The sequence below is a fragment of the Hippopotamus amphibius genome, chromosome 10 (assembly GCF_030028045.1).
Source record: "Hippopotamus amphibius kiboko isolate mHipAmp2 chromosome 10, mHipAmp2.hap2, whole genome shotgun sequence".
NCBI lineage: Eukaryota > Metazoa > Chordata > Mammalia > Artiodactyla > Hippopotamidae > Hippopotamus > Hippopotamus amphibius.
This window is the reverse complement of record NC_080195.1, coordinates 112,802,379-112,819,667: the sequence shown is the minus strand read 5'-3', so window position 1 is coordinate 112,819,667 and position 17,289 is coordinate 112,802,379. Positions and strand designations below refer to the sequence as shown.

General features: G+C 43.8%; 1 protein-coding gene across 1 annotated transcript in view; it reads left to right on the top strand.

The window, feature by feature from the left end:
• DSCAM (DS cell adhesion molecule) overlaps nucleotides 1-17,289 on the top strand; it is a 653,261-nt gene that overhangs the window by 4,843 nt on the left and 631,129 nt on the right. Inside the window, exon 3 of the mRNA XM_057696448.1 lies at nucleotides 9,203-9,349. Coding sequence (XP_057552431.1) covers nucleotides 9,203-9,349 — 147 coding nt within the window. The remainder of the gene's footprint in view (nucleotides 1-9,202; nucleotides 9,350-17,289) is intronic.

The window sequence follows — 17,289 nt, the reverse complement described above, 5'->3', positions numbered from 1 at the left end:
CACAATGAAGAGTAGCCCCTGCTTACAGCAACTAGAGAAAGCCCGTATGCAGCAACGAAGACCCAACACAGCCAATAAATAAATAAATTTATTAAAAAATAAATTCTTAAAAAAAATAAGAAATAAACTAAATAGCCCCAAATCTATTAAAGAATTTGAATATCTAATAGAAAAATTTCCTGCAGTGAAATTCCATGCTTAAATGAATTCTCTTTATTCTATCAAATATTTAAGGAAGAAATAATAAAAATTCTATACAAATTCTTCCAGAAACTTGAAGAGGAAAGAATACTTCCCAGGTTATTTTATGAGATCACCATTACCCTGATACTAAAACAAGACAAAGATATTATAAGAGAAAAACAGGCAAATATTTGTCATGAATATATGTGTAAAATTTCTAAACAAAATTTTAGCAAATTGAATCTGGCAACATATAAAAAAGGCTTGTCTCTAGAATGCAAGGTTGGTGTCACATTTGAAATTAATCAAGGCACTTCATCATATTAACATATTAAAAATAAAAACCGTGTGAACATTTCAATATGCAGAAAATCATTGACAAAACACAACATCCTTTTATGAGTAAAAACTCTCAGAAAACTAGGAGTAGGAGGGAAATTTGATAAAACAACAACAAAAACTAAAAAAATCCTACCACAGCTAATTTCATACTTAGTGGTGAATGATTAAGTGCTTTCCCCCAAAGATGAAGGCTACAAGGATGTCTGCTTTCACCACTTCCATTCAACATTGTATTGAAGGTTGCAGCCAATTCAATATGGCAAGAAAAATAAGTAAAAACCAACCTGATTGTAAAGAAAAAAGTTCACCTGTTTTTATTTGTAGATGCCAATCATCAACTTAAAAAAATCTGATGGCATCTACAAAAAGAAAAGCTACTGGAACCAATAAGTGAGTTTATCAAAATGGCAGTATACAAGACCAACACACACACGCACACACACACACACACACACAGATTGTAAATAGGAAAAAAAAATACTATGTATGATAGCATCAAAAAAAAAAAACAGCAAAAAACCAAGAAATGCTTAGGAATAAGTCTAACCCAAAGTGTGGAAGACACTTCCACTGAAAATTATAAAATGTTTCTGAGAGAAGCTAAAGGAGAAAAATTGGAGGATATGGTGTTGTTAAGATGTCAGTTTCCCCCAAAATGATCTATAGATTCAGTACAATCCTGGTGAAAACTCAGTGGCCTTTTTTTTTTAACAAATAGAAATTAATGAGTTGACTAAAATATTTATTGAAAGTACAGAGGACCTAGAATAGCCAAAAGAGCCCTGAAAAATAAAAATAATAATTTAAGAGAGTTAACGCTACTTGACTTTTAAGACTTTTTTTTTAGAAATCATTTTATTGGCTGTGTTGGGTCTTTTTTGTTGTGTGTGGGCTTTCTTTTTAGTTGTGGTGAGTGGGGGCTACTCTTCGTTGTGGTGCGTGGGCTCCTCATTGCTGTGGCTTCTCTTGTTGTGGATCACGGGCTCTAGGTGTGTGGGCTTCAGTAGTTGCAGCACATGGGCTCAATAGTTGTGGCTCATGGGCTCTAAAGCGCAGGCTCAATTGTTGTGGCACATGGGCTTAGTTGCTCCGCGGCACGTGGGATCTTCCTGGAGCAGGGATCGAGCCTGTGTCCCCTGCATTGGCAGGCAGATTCTCAACCACTTTGCCACCTAGGAAGCCCCAAGACTTATTATAAAGATAACTATTATAAATGTAATAACAGAATCCGGAAATTGATCCATACATACACAGACAGCTTCAATCCACACTTTGCACCATACACAAAAATTAACTCAAAATGATTCATAGATCTAAATATAAATCAATAAACTTTTAAAGAAAAAATTGGAGAAAACCTTTGCAACCTTGAATTACATGAAGATTTCTTAGATACAACCCCAATGCTAAATCCATAGAAAACAAATTGAATTTTACCAAGATTAAAAACTTCTGTTCATTTGAAGACACTGTTAGGGGAATAGAAAGGCAAGCCACTGCCTGGGAGAAAATACTTCCAAGCCATGTATCTGTTGAAGGGCTTCTATCTAGAAATATAATGAAATTAAATAATCATAAGAAAACAAACACCCTTACTTTAAAAATGGGTTAAAGATTTGGAGAGAGAGTGCAACAAAAGATATACAATGACTAGTGAGCACATGAGAGATGCTTGACATCATTAATCTTGAAGGAAATGCAAATTAAAACCCCAATGATATAGATACCTATGCATATTAGTGAGAATATGTAGCACCTGGGACTCTCATAAACTTCTGGTGAGAATGTAAATGGTACAGCCTCTTTGGAAAACAGTTTGGCAGTTTCTTAAAAAGAGAAACACCTACCCTATATTCCATCCATTTTATACTTAGGTACTTACAAAGCATATGTCCACACAGAGAGTTTACATGAATGTTCATAGCAACTTTATTTGTTAAAGTCCATCATCAGACAAATGAGTAAACAAATATTTTAGCCACACAAGTGGATGAAAAGGAATGGATTATTGATAAGAGAATAGCAGGGAGGAATCTCAAAATGGTTATACTGAATAGAAGCCAGGTAAGAATATATGTACTACAGGACTCCACTTATGTGAAACTCTAAAACATGACGACTAATCTGTAACGACGGAAAGCGCATCAGTGGTTACCCGTAAGGGGGCTGGGAAGGAGGGCTTCCCTAGGAGAATAAGTAAGCTTTTGGATGGTGGATTTGTTTTCATCTTGGTTATGGTGGTGATTTGTGGGTCTGAACATATGGTAAAACATCAATAAACGTGCAGCTTATTGAATGTCAATTATTTCTTGTAAAGCTGTTTTAAGAAAAAGCCAGTGATAGCACACTTCTGACGTATTGGGCTTGTCCTGATGTTCATATGATAAAAGTAGCTAATAATGGCTGAATGTATGGTGGGCATCTATATATACCTCTCTGCCCAGCCCACAACAACCCTCTTAATTGTCTCTTGCATCCACATCATTTGAAATGGTCCTGAATCCCTGGTCACAGGTGATTGAACTGAGGGAAGGCAGTTAACCAAGCTAGTCTATCAGTTCCTGTGCCCTCCAAATTTGAAACTGAAATCTTGAGATGGAGATTTTGGGAATTGTGGGCCAGATACCTTCCATCCTCCATGTGGCCCAGAAAAGCAGAGGAAGCCTGTCTGTGGGGAAAGAGAAGATACAGGCTGTGGTACCCTTCCTAAGGCCCACTTGCAGCTTCCAGAGCTCCTAGTGTCTTCAGCTCAAGGTAGCTCAGGTGGGCTTCTCCGGCCAGCAATCAGAGAGACTCAGTGAATACACAGATCATGTGCTAGACAGTGTGCCACGTCCTCTGAAGACAGTCTCTGTTCTAACTGCACAACCATGTGAGTTGGCTGTTATTTCCATTTTCAGGTGAAGGAAGTAGAGGCCTCTGTGTGCCTGCTGTTAGCTGTTCTCAGGGCTGGTGTCTGGGAGGCCCGTTTAGCTAAACAGCACAGAGCCAGTGTCTCGGTCTCCGGACAGTTGTGTGCTTGCTTTCACCCTTGCTCTCCTCCCTGCTTCCCTCTGCCTCCTAAGTTCCTCCTGTCCTGCAGGGCCAGCTCAAGGCACCCAGATTCCATCCTTCCCTAAGCTCCTATTACCTTTAGTCACTTTCAGGCCCATGCACTTCAGTCTGACTGTTTTCTTCTAGTTGTCCTGCCATGTGAATTTTCTTTCTTTCCTCAGCTAATTATTCCATAAAATGTGAGGACCTTCTTAGTCCCTGAGCCGTGCTTGGCATGGGGTTGTGTTCAAGATGTAACTGATTATTTAAAGCATCTCTCAATGTAAGTAACCAGCTACAAAATAAAAGAGAATAAAAGGAAAGAAAGACCACAAAACGCACACACAACTTCTATAAAAGTGATGTTATGCCTTAGGGTCATATTGTGCCTCTGATAACCATTTCTCCAGGACAGACATTGGGCGTAAGCCCTCCTACCTGCCCAAAGTCCTCTGGTGTTCCCGAGGAATCCAACCCTGGGGCATGTGTTTGTGTTTTATCACTTCAGACATAGGGACCAAGGGGGTTAGGAACCATCTGAGTCCAGCCTTTCAGGAAAGGACCTGCCTTGCCGGCAACGCCCAGTTCTTCAGGCTTTCTCCTTAATGCCCTCCCCGCCATCGGTCCCCTTCCTCTGATTGCTGCATAGACAGATTGGGAGCAGGGCTGACTTTATGGCATGGGGCCAGCACGGTCACACAGGGCCCAGTGCTGAGTGCACTGTGCTCAGGCTTAAGGCTGTCCTGCTGCCCTCTTGAACTACTAATGCTTTTATCTTTCCATTTGCATTTGTGAGTGAGGTGTGATGGGACAATCGAACATGCTCTGGGGCCCTGGGGCCTCAGCTCTTGCAGGGTCCCACCTCATGCCGCCCCCTGGGATGGGTTCTCAGCCATCCAGGCTCTGCTTGCCCCAAAGCCCCATGTTGCCTCCACCTCCCTTACCCCACCCAGTGACCGCCGCTGCCCCTCTGATCCCTGATTCCCTGAGCCCTTCCCAGCCTCTTTCTCCTTATCCTGTCCAGCAAACACTGGCACCCTGCATCCTGGTGGAGGTCTGGGCAGGGGTGTGGGTAGACTGGGTATGTAACCAAAGGCGGGGTCTGGCTGCTCACCGCTCAAAAGCAGATAAAGAGTCAAGGTGGGTGGAAAGGAAAGTTTGCTTTATTTTGGATGCTGGCAACCTGGGGTGGGGGAAGGCGGACTCCTGTCTAAAGGCAGACTCCCCCCGACTACAACCAGCAGGCAAGAGCTTTTATAGATGGCGGGGGAGGGGGTGGGAGCCTACATGCAGAAGCAGCGCAGGCAGCTCTGACAGTCATCCTGAAATTGGTCATCGGTGGTCCGACTGGTATCATCTTGATTGTTTTAGGTGCAGTTAATCTTCAGTTCCAGAGTCAGTTTGTTCCCATTTCCTTGAGGCTAGTTCTTGGAATTGTGGCAGCTTATGTCATGGCTACAGCCTGGTCATCGTGTAGTTAACTTCCTAGGTGGCACAGTGGTTGAGAATCCGCCTGCCAATGCAGGGGACACGGGTTCGATCCCTACTCCAGGAAGATCCCACATGCCTCGGAGCAACTAAGCCCATGTGCCACAACTATTGAGCCTGCGCTTTAGAGTCCGTGAGCCACAACTACTGAGCCCATGTGCTGCAACTACTGAAGCCCACGGACCTAGAGCCCATGCTCCGCAACAAGAGAAGCCACGGTAATGAGGAGCCCCGTGCACCACAACAAAGAGTAGCCCCCACTCACTGCAACTAAAAGAAAGCCTGCGCACAGCAAAAAAGACCCAACACAGCCAATAAAATAAATAAATTAATTAATTAATTAAAAAAAAATAACACTATCTTGTAAAGAAAATGCCAATCACATTTAAAACAATGATTAGTTGTGCCTATTTTGCATCCCTAGCCCAGTTTCTATTCCTATACAGTTAACCCTCAGTGTCCACGGGCTCCAAATCTGCGGATAGGGAGGGCTGAGTGTACGTGCCATGCCGTACAAGGGACTTGAGCATCCCCGGAATTTGTATCTATGGAGGGTGTGGGGCCTTGGAACCAATACCCTGCGGATACCAAAGGATGCCCGTAGTTAGTCGTGGTTGGATATAGATCCAAGACCACACCTACATAGGACCGTTGGGATGCTGAGGATGACCCCTTGTAACTTCCATTGTACTGCAGGAGGTATATTCCGAAAGACAGAAGCATTGGCTTCTTGAATTGTGGGCCCCTCAGGAATAAACATGCTTCCATTAATAAGATGGAGATCTGTAATGAAAACCCAAATTGCTTCTTTGAAACAGTAGATAATGGCTATAAATTCAAATGTTAATGCATGTATATCCTACCGTAAGGCTAGAAATACGTTCAAAAGGGAAGCTCTGTGTGTTTCTATTTATTAATTCATCAAATAGTTGTTGAATACTTTAGTATGTGCCAAGCATTGTTAGAAGTTCTAAGATAATTTTTCAAAAGGCTGAAGGCATGGTCTGTCTTTGTGGAGGGAATAATCTAGTGAAGGGAGTAGAGAAATGCCTTCCACATCCCATTCCCTCTGAGCTGGATGAGGTTCAGTGCATCAAAGCTGTATCCCTGCTTCGAGAAGATCTGGGGCTGGCTTGGGAGAGAGGGAGGAGGAAGAGTCACAGAGATGTAAACTGTGGTAGCAGCAACTCTGTCTCTCCATGGGCACTTTCTCTTGTCCCTGCTGTTTCCTGTCTGAAACATAGAACTTGGCTCTTTTCCATGATTTCCATTAAAAACTCTTGAGCCATCTGTGGTCTGAAGATTTGGAGAGACGGAGTGATGTTGTAGCTTAGAAAAAACATCAGCGGACACACAAACTTAAATTGGACTCATACACCTGCTCAGGTGACCCTGTGCCTGGAATAGCGGGATCTTTCTGCAGGCCTTCACCATGCTGTCCAGTCCCCTGTTCTCTTCCATTCTCCGCTCTTCTTCCTTTTTTCTGTCTTCTACTCTCCCACTAGGACCAAGTTCTCATTCATTGATGAGTTTGATTAATTCACCTGTCTCTGTTGCCTCTTTCCAACTTATGACTGTAGCCCTCCACTCCCCCAAAGGGCTACCTATTGAGGTATTTTTCTGTACAAAGTCAGTTTCTCCCTCTGTGTACAGCGATGATGTTTCTGGGGTCAGGCCCTTGAGTACCCTGAGTGATTGCCCAGTGGACCTCCTGCAGATGTGGAACTGCCACCTGGACCATCGCATCATACTGCATGAAGAGTGCAGGAATGAGAGTCTCAGAAGATTCCTAAACTTCTGAAAGTCTCTCTGGTTTGAGATAGGAATGAAAAAATTCTCCAAGTTAGGTAATATTCCATGTATATATGTGCCACATCTTCTTTATCCATTCATCTGTTGATGGGCATTTAGGTTGCTTCCATGTCCTGGCTATTGTAAATAGTGCTGCAATAAACATTACGGTACATGTTTCTTTTTGGATTATGGTTTTCTCTGGGTATATGCCCAGTAGTGGGATTACTGGGTCATATGGTAGTTCTATTTGTAGATTTTTAAGGAACCTCCAAACTGTTTTCCATAGTGGCTGTACCAGCTTACATTCCCACCAACAGTGCAGGAGAGTTCCCTTTTCTCCACACCCTCTCCAACATTTATTGTTTCTAGATTTTTTGATGATGGCCATTCTGACTGGTGTGAGGTGATACCTCACTGTGGCTTTGACTTGCATTTCTCTAATAATTAGTGATATTGAGCATCTTTCATGTATTTGTTGGCCATCTCTATGTCTTCTTTGGAGAAATGTCTATTTAGGTCTTCTGCCTATTACTCAGCCATAAAAAGGAATGAAATTGAACTGTATATCATGAGGTGGATAGACCTAGAGTCTGTCATACAGAGTGAAGTAAGCCAGAAAGAGAAAAACAAATACTGTATGCTAACACATATATATGGAATCTGAAGAAATGGTACTGATGAACCCAGTAACAGGCAAGAGTAGAGATACAGAAGTAGAGAATGGACTGGAGGACACGGGGCTGAGGTGAGGGGGGCGAAGGGGAAGCTGGGACGAAGTGAGAGAGTAGCATAGACATATTTACACTACCAGCTGTAAAATAGATAGCTAGTGGGAAGTTGCTGTATAACAAAAGGAGATCAACTTGATGGGAGATGCCTTAGAGGGTCAGGACAGGGAGGGTGGGAGGGAGTCGCGGGAGGGAGGGGATATGGGGATATATGTATAAATACAGCTGATTCACTTTGGTGTACCTCAAAAACTGGTACAAGAGTGTAAAGCAAATATATTCCAATAAAGAGTTTAAAAAAAAATTCTCCAAGTTGGGAAAATATTATATACTCATATTTAAAAGTTGGACCTGAGGGCCATCCTCTTATCAATACTCTGAATAGTGACATACTCTGACACTAAAATCTTAGCATATCACAGAGCTAGCACCAGTCTTAAAAGTGCTTCTTCTAGAGCATTATTTACGTCTGCGTATTAGGAGATTTCCCTTCCTAAACTCATTCTTGTATCTGTTGGTATATTAATTTCTTTTGACATTCATTTCATGGCCAGTTTTCTTGACATATATTTGTCTAATAAATGACTAAAACTTTGAGAGCTAATTAGATGGTAAGATAAGTTGTCTCTGTGTATGTCTTAGAAAAATTACGGACTTAGCAGCATTCAGACCTTGACTCTTCCTGTCCCAACTCCCTCATTTCAAATTTGAGAAAACAAAACTCTGGAGAAATAAGGCTTTCGCCATATTTATAGAGTTAGAGGGAGGCATAACGTGGCTTAGACACAGTGATGTCTCCTTATCCTGGAGGCAGAGGTCTTCCCCGTCCTGGGAGAAGGTGTAGGTCCAAGTAGCTTTATGCAAACTGTCCATGACAGGCATGGTTCTGGATGCTTTAGCCACAGTAGCTAATTGAGTCATCACAATTGACTTACTTGGTAGATATTTTTAAATCAGAATCTCCATTATATGGATGGCAAGATAACTTGTTCGCTGTAAAGTTGCAGGGCCTGGCCTGCAGGGTAGGCCCTGGACCTCAGCAGCCCCTGCCTCTAGCCCAGACATCTAGTTTGTGGACATCTCCTCCAGGCACTCTCTGGGCTGCTCTCACTGTTGGGAAGGTCTGAGCCACCTCCCTTAACAACATCCTTCCCTGAGTGACGGGGCGCAGGACCATTGTTTCCAAAACTGCTTTGAGATTGTCATAAAGAAATTCAGTTATGAAGAGTTATTTTAACTGTCACACAGTTTCAAGGATTCCCAGGAGAGGCTGCCTTCCTTGATGTTTTAATTCTTTTTTTTGATAATCTGAAATTTTTTCCTCGGTGCTCAGAGGACATGGAGGGAAGTGTCCCATCATCATAACTTCTGCTTAAGAAACTACTTCACACATCCAGATGCTTTTAGAGGATAGATTAGCTGTTTCTAGATATACACATACCATTTAGTTCTCAGTGTAGTCTACTGTTAACAGAACAAAAGTCTTGAAGACATGAAATACAGGTTTCTTAAAACTTTTTCCAATAAATGCTTTTGATGCAATTGATACGTGTAAGATACAATGTGTCTTTTTGGATGAGATTCTCTCAGAATGAGCCTGAGTGTGTTACTGGGGTCCTCTTTTTGCCTTGCAGTTTTACGGGAGCCCTATACAGTCCGTGTGGAGGACCAGAAAACCATGAGAGGCAATGTTGCGGTCTTCAAGTGCATTATCCCCTCCTCGGTGGAGGCGTACATCACCGTCGTCTCATGGGAGAAAGACACCGTCTCACTCATCTCAGGTAGGCCAGTGGGCTTCTGGGCTGCAGGGCCCCGGGCTCACCTGCTCACAGCTGGTTCTGGGTATGGAACCGGGTCTCCATCTACATGCACGTCATAGTTAAGAAATAGCATGCTTCAAGTTGACGCTGCTCTACGATTAAATGTGATGTCAGTGTTTTCTGTTGGCTTATGTGGTTTGACTCAGATATTCTCCCGTGAATTGACTGATGGGTAGAAATTAGTTCTTTGCACTGTGCGTGTAATCATTATGTTACTTTTATAAGGAAATTTTGGTTTAATTTCTGCTCCTGGGAGTAGGAGAGTGGGATTATTGCATCTGTGAGAGACCTCAGGACTGATAATCTGATATTCTCTATAATCTAGAAAATGATTTCATGCTGTTCTTACCTTTTCAAGAGTCTTCAGTGTTATGTGGTCTCTCCGGTCTCTTTCTTGAAGATTCTATTCAGAATATGTAGTCAGCACTGAAATATATATATATTTATATTTATATCTGTGTATATGTATATATGTAAATAAATAGTTTCCTGGTTAATTTATGGCATCTGGAAATGATACCACTGAAATCTAGCTTCTAAGAAGTTGTGGCTCTTCTTTTCTCGTGGTTTTTAAGCTGAGTTCTTGCTCCTTGCTACTAACCTGGAAAGGCCATGCAGGCAGCTAGGCTCAGTTTTCCTGTTTTGCACATCTATGGGGAATGCCTGTTGGATGCTTTTGGGAAAGAGTCACGGTGAGCATTGAATGTGGTACAGTGGGTTAGAAATGATTGCTTTTCTTTACATGTCCCCACCACGTGGGTGCAAGTGAGTGCATGCACACCCTCACATTTTATTGTAACTCTGGAAAACCACCAACTTTGTGTCAATTTACAGAAATAAGAAATTGGCATTAAACTCCATGGTGACAGAGCATTTTTGTTACTTGGCTTATTGATTTGCTAGACAGTATAGGTTACTATTACAACAAGGACCATTAAAAAATCATTAAACCATTACAAAGTCCAAATCAAAAATTAAATCTTTGGTCTTTATAGTATATTATAGTGAACTAGGATGTAACAGATGTTTTGGGTTTTCCTTAATATCCTCTTTACAGTGAATTTGAAGTCCCTCACACTTCACTGAACAATAAATCCCTTGCTGTTACGGTGATTAATCACAGTAATTTGTTAACTTAGAGTCCTGAAAAAATACTAAGCTCAAGACCTGAAGTGTGATTGCAATAATCAGAATAGGGACTCACCTGTACAATTTTATTTTCTAATTTTGATTTTTTAATGGTCTTAATTGCTTTTCTTTAGAGGTCAATTTAGTTCCTTGACAGCAAGTGGAGAGATTTGATGACAACTCGGTCTGGCTGGGCGCAGAATGAGAGTCAGGAGCAAGCTAATGTACATGGCAGGGGCTCGTGGGTCCAGGGCAGGGGAGAGACGGGGCTGACGTGAGCCGTCTCCCACACTCGGGGCCTAGGCTCGCCGAGCCCCACCTTCTTATAACAGCCATCAGATATGCGACCTCAGCATCTGCCCTGGAAGGGCAAGAGAGCAGGGCAGAATGCCCAGCCGCCTCTAAGTGCTTCTACTTGGAAGTGACAGATGTCATTTCTGTTCAGATTTAATTGGCGAAGCAAGTTGCATGGCCATGTCTGACTTCAATGGGGCACGTGCCTGAAAGGAGAGAACTGGAAATGCGGGTGAGAAATAGAAATATCTACGCTGAGGTTATATATCTATATCTATACCTGTATCTATATCTATACCTGTATCTATATCTGTATCTGTTCTTTGTTTCCCAGACATTTTTACTTAACGGTATGCTTTTGTTCAGGATTCATCATTTTATCATCTATGTGAGTCGACTTTTCTCTCCTTCCCACGTGAAGCTAATTAAAGTAAAGGGAGAGGAGTTTTCTATCCGGTGAGTGGAGGGTGCTGGCTTGCGTACGGCTGGTATCTTGCCGATGAGAGCTACTGACCCCGTGTCCCCTCCTCGGTTGCGCACTGGAGCTTCACCCTTTGGCAAAAATTTTAAGGCAGGACAGCATGGACCACGGGCTTTTCTTTTTTCACAAAAGTATCAGAAAACCAATATTGTACAGGCTTTTACGTCATGAAGGAATGCACCCATAGTAAGTTTTTGTTGTTTATAAGTAAATTATTTAAACAGACACAAGTTATCCCCAAGAGGCTCCCTGTGAGAGTGAGGGCGAGAGCCAGCACTTTACTGCTCAGGTATCCCCCCGGAGGACAGGGCCCTGAAGCGGTGTTGTGATGTGTAAGTAGGAAGTCTGGAATTACTCCTTATAACAGGACTTACTATTGCTTATTATCAGACCCTGTTCCCAGTGCCTGAGCCCCATCCTCTGAGGCTGCAGAATGCCCCAGGAAGGCGGCGACGAAGCCATGAGAAATGACAGAATGGTTAAACAGAGTGGGAATCTTAATAAAAACCAGTGTTGGGTGGTTTCGGTGGAGAAGGGTTACATTTTTCTTTAGGACCCAGGGTGAGGCAGGGCACAGGCACACACACACGGCAGGCAGGGAGGCTCAGAGGAGGAGCCTGGGACCCGAAGCCTGAGCTGGGGGGACAGGGTGCGCTGGGAATTCTCGACTGCAGGGGTGACCCTGCACAGCACACAGGTCCCAGGGACCACGGGGCTCTTCCTGAGTTGCCTCTGAGTTCAGGAAAGACATCTCCAGTGCTATGTACGCAGCAGACGGGCTGTAAAAGGTTCATTTGTCTCTACTTTGTAAATAAACTGATAAGGCCTGAAACTCCTTGTTGAACTTGGTTAGATTCAGTCACTGTCAGTGGCGGTCACCCCACCTCTCTCTTCCCCGGATCTGCAGGGAACCCGGCCGGGAAGTTTGTCCCCGGAAGCATGCCTGCTGTGCACAGACAGCTTCTTTAAGTTCTGATCCTCCAGGTGGAGAAAAGCAATGAACTAGATCAGCCATGAAGCAGGCCCGTGTGACCATCCTCGTGCAGTGAGATGGGGGAGATCAGAGGGGTGCTGGGGGGCTGCCTTGAGGAAGCGCAGAGCGGGGGCATCAGGAGAGGGCGCAGTGGCCTGTGCAGGCGGGGCCTGTCCATGGTGGTGACGTTCGGGTGCCACCGCGCAGCCCCGTGGGGCCAGAGCACCGGTGGGGAGGCAGAGCAGCAAAGGCCTGCTTTTAAAAGGTGGGCCTTGGGACTCGAGGGCAGGGCTCTTGGGCAGCGTTGGCTAAGGTCAACGGGTATCTGTTTTCTAGGCATTCCTTTCCAATGAGGAAAAAGATTAAGGTGGGTGTATTCCTGTAAAAAGAAACGAAATGGCTTGTATTGGCACAGCCTACTAATACGGCCCTTTATCTTGGTTGAGAGGATAAAGGACTGGGTTACGTTCTCATGGAGGTGAGCGCACTGGCCAGGGTCTGTCTGGTCTCCATGGGAGCAGCGTGGTGTCACTGGACATCCCGACCGTGGCACCAGTAGCTTCGTGCACTGATTTCTTCCCCGGGTGGGTGCGAGTTGGCCTGAATGTAGATTCAGGAATCGAGTTGTGTCTCTTTGTCATATGAGGTCATTAGATCACTGAAGTTAAGAATGTAAATGAGTTCATTTATTTTGAAAAACCTTTGGAAGGAATTCAGTTATAGACTGAATGTTTGCGTCCCCTCAAAATTCATGTTGAAGTCCTAACCCCCAGTGGGATGGAATTTGGAGGGGGGGGCCTTAGGGTTAGATGCGGTCATGAGGGTGCGGCCCCCATGCTGGGACGAATATCTTTGTGAGAAGAGAGTGGAGGTGTCTCTCCAGCACACGGGGATAGAGTGAGAAGGTAACTGCCTGCAACCCAGAAACCCAGAAGAAGGCTCTCGCGGCACGCCAGCCACACCCACGGCCGACCTCAGCCCTGCAGCCTGCAGAGCTATCAGAAGTAAATGTCTGCTGTTTAACCCCTCCTCCCCGCCCCCCCCCCACCCCCATCTGTGATATTTTATTTTAGCAGCAGAGCAAAGACAGGCCTAAGGGAAGGAATCTCATAATGCCCCCCGGGAAGGAAAGGCTCATCACATCACCTGCTGCTGGGCCCTCTGCTCTGCTGTCTACCTGGCTTCACACCTGGGCCCCAGGACAACCCGTGGTGAACCTTCACTCTCAGACTCCAGCACAGTGGATGACAGGAGGCTTGTAAATGTGTGGAGAGAAAATATCTCAGGCACGGGCACACACCATGCATGTAACATGCTCTATTAATATGGTGGCTCCTGACTTACTGCCTTCCTGAAATAAGCCAGGGAAAAGAAGCGTGATGAGGCCTGAATGCACTTTTAAAGCACCCTTATCACTTCTCTTCCTCGAAGCAAAAATGAGAGACTTTGACTATCAGATTATTAATGTAGCCCAATAAAAATGTAGTGGTTTGAGCAGGGATGCGCTTTGGGAAGTACTGCTGATGTGGAGATGGCTACATAGGACCCCATCCTGGAAAAGAACAATATCAACAGCTTTATGTCCGGGTTTCACTCAATGGCCTGTTGTGAATTTCTTCCTGATTAGGGAGGCCAGCAATCAGAGACCCCAGCATTCCATGTCTGTTTCCTCTGATAAAATTCTGAGAATCTCACTGGGGGTTTAGCTACGTTAACATCAAAGACACAGCCCAAGGGTAACCGGATTTGGAAAATGGAAAAAGCAAACATTTACCATTCCCGGAGAATCTGCTTCCCTCTTTAGCACTGGCCCAATTTTCTGTTCCACTATTTCCCATCTGAACACCTCTATTAGTGATGACTCAAGGAGAATTTTATCTCTTAGCATCAATGAGTTTAAGTCCAGGGATGATTATCTTCTTCCTGCATTTCGAGAAAAAGTGAACAATTTTCTTCCCACATTACATATCAAAGGACATCAGCCTAGCACTTCACATGAAACATTTGTTGTGGGTTTTGGATGCTGTATTTGGGTCTGGTCATCACAGATAAGGCAGGACCTGAGCTTTAAGAAGCATCCCCCCCTCCAAGCCCCCATGGAGACAGTTTCTGCTTTTAGGGAGCTCAGGGGAGAGATTACTGTGTTGTGTGGGATGTGAGTGCTGTGACAGCCATGTGGGCAAAGCTTACAAGAACACACACCTTCGAATGACTTTGGGGAAGTAGGGAACGTTTCACAAAAGAAGTGATCTTTTAAGAAAGTCTTTGCATTTTAGGGTGGGGAAAATAATTACATCGTATATATGGGGCAAGGTTTTCCTTAAGCACGTTTCAGCAAACTTAAACTAAAAGCGGATTTGATGTGCTCTGTGTTCTTTTGGAAGGAGAGAGGAGCACAGCTGTGGGGGGCAGGTGGGTGATGCTGCAGTTGGGTGGTGCAGCATTTGTGTGCTGTGTTCTGTTGCTATAACACAGAGCTCTGCGAGCCCATGATCCCTCTTTCCAAGGCACTTACATTTTAATTTGACTTCCAATCATTGGGCATTTTCAAGGCATTCTCTTACGTAGCTGCTCAGGTTGCCATGGCGATGAGACCTAATTCTGCCCTCAAGGGGCTTATGAGCAAAAGGAATGTGATAAACATCAAAATGATGTAAGGAGCAAACCTATAGTCACCTGAAAGCTTCATCTTTGATTTTTAAGGTACCAGAGTGTTGCAGAATTAAGAAGCATTTCTTTAATTTAACATTCACTAAAAATAAATTCTTAGGACCAAAAGGAAACTGTGACAGAAATATCTTTATATCTGTCTATCTATCAGTCATCTCTCTATCCAGCCATCCATCAACCCATCTACCTATCTATCATCTATCTATATTGATTTTCAGCAAATAGGAGCCTCATTTGAAACACTGGAAATTATTCTTAACACAGGAGGTATGCAGCAAACCGGAATTCAAAGGGTGGAGATATGTAATATTTTCACTGTGCTGTATTTGGGGGAGTGGGATAACTGAAAAATATATTCTACGTGGAATTTTGCCAGAAGGGAGGGTCCTAGTCTTTCTTTTTAAAAGCCATTAATTGACTATAATTTTGCCATTTAAGTCTGTTGCTCACTAAATTAGTTTTTACATGTTATTCTCCTGCCACCTGGAAGTAATTAGAAACAGGTTTGTTTACAGATCTGGAGAAAGCTCACATGACAGTGAGATAGGAGGTCATATTGATGAGGAGCTCAAGGCCGGCTTTTCAAAAATGACCCGCTAATGAGACTCTGGAAGACCCAGAGCAAACAGAGCCTCCTAATAGCCTTCACAAAGAAGACAAATTCCCACACTCAAAATTAGAAACTGTACATTGTAGATTATAGCCTGAAACAAAAAGATATGTTTCTGACTTCTGAACTCCCGAGACAGGGAGAAAGACCTATAGCGATAGGCATGTTAGCATAATATTTAAACAAGACAAGGAAGTAAGAGAGTATTGTAGCAAGTGTAGCCTGGAGCATCTCTGGAGTGGGGTGTGTGTGTGTGTGTGTGTGTGCACACCTGCGTGTGAAGGTGTTGGTCATTAGATCAGCCTAAAATGCCCCTTAATTTCCTCCTCTGTGTGTGACCAGGAGAACGTGGCTTCTAATTGCAGTTCCGACACAGATTAGCTGGGTGACGCAGGGGAAGTGCCTCTTTCTTTTGCTGCAGCTTCCTCATGGGATGAAGGTTGGTTCCACTGGTTCCTTTCACAGTAAAATAGCAGGATATTACAATTACAAATTGAATATTCCTCTTCTCAAGCCAACTACTGTCCAAGTTGTTTTTTTCTTCTTAGATTTAAGGTCATAGAATTTTAATGTTATGCACGTGTCAGGGGTCCAGGCGTTCACTGGGAAGACTCCCAGGATTCTGCATATAATCGTACCGTAGGCACCTCTGGGATTTATCATGATGTGAAAGGGTACAGAGCAAAGTCAGCAAGGGGAAAAGGCACATGGGGAGAAGCCTGGAGGAAACCAGGTACAAGCTACCGAGAGTTCTTTCCCCCAGGGGTCACAGGGGATGTGCTTCTTCCCCTAGCAAAGAGCAGTGACAATAGGTGGATACAGAATGCCATCGACCAGGGAGCTCACTGAAGACGTGGTGCCCAAAGTTTTTACTGGGGGTGCTGATCAGGTAGCCATATGTGGGGCATATCCCCAAATTCCAGACTCCCCGAAGGAAAGCAGGTATTCAGCGTAAACAACGTTGTTTGTACAGTTTAGTCACAGTGAGCTACTCTTACCCATTGGGGGTGGGAACCCTCCTGGAATTCCAGCTCCCAGACCCCAGCCAAGGGTCCACTTGCAACAGGCCTTTCTAAGGGTAGCACAGACTGACTGTGTTAACTCTTTTCTGTACAACGTAACTTCAGTAATCGTGCCTCATTACTATTAGTTTTTTGTTTGGCTGTGCCACAGGACTTGTGGGATCTTAGCTCCCAACCGGGCATTGAACCCATGCCCTTGGTAGTGAAAGTACATAGTCTTAGCCACTGGACTGCGGGGACATCCCCAACGGTGCCTCACTGTTTTCATTCTTTCAGCCATCACTTTTTGCATATGCCTAGCACCAAATGTTGGAAAAATCAAGTGAATAAGACCATCTATACTTTGAGGACTTTATCACCTAATATCCATATACTCACCGCCTTTACATAAATCTCACCCCAAATTTTCTAATATCCCCAAACACACTGGCTCCACCCGAATGTCAGTACAGTTTTATTTTATATTTAGCTATTAGGGATCTCCTGCCTGTTCTCCTCTCTACCTGCAATGTTTGGTTCTTTCTAAACATGAGAAACAGATGGTAACCCAAGTCACTCAGATGTTCTCTGGACCCCGGTGCATTCTCTGGTCTCTTGATCCTCTGTGAGATTTTATCTCAGGGAAGTTGGAGACAATGATAGGATTATTTACAAAATATTATCAGGCAGTGATGGCAGTGAATGATACTGTTTATATTATCATCATCAAGCTAAAGTCTGGCA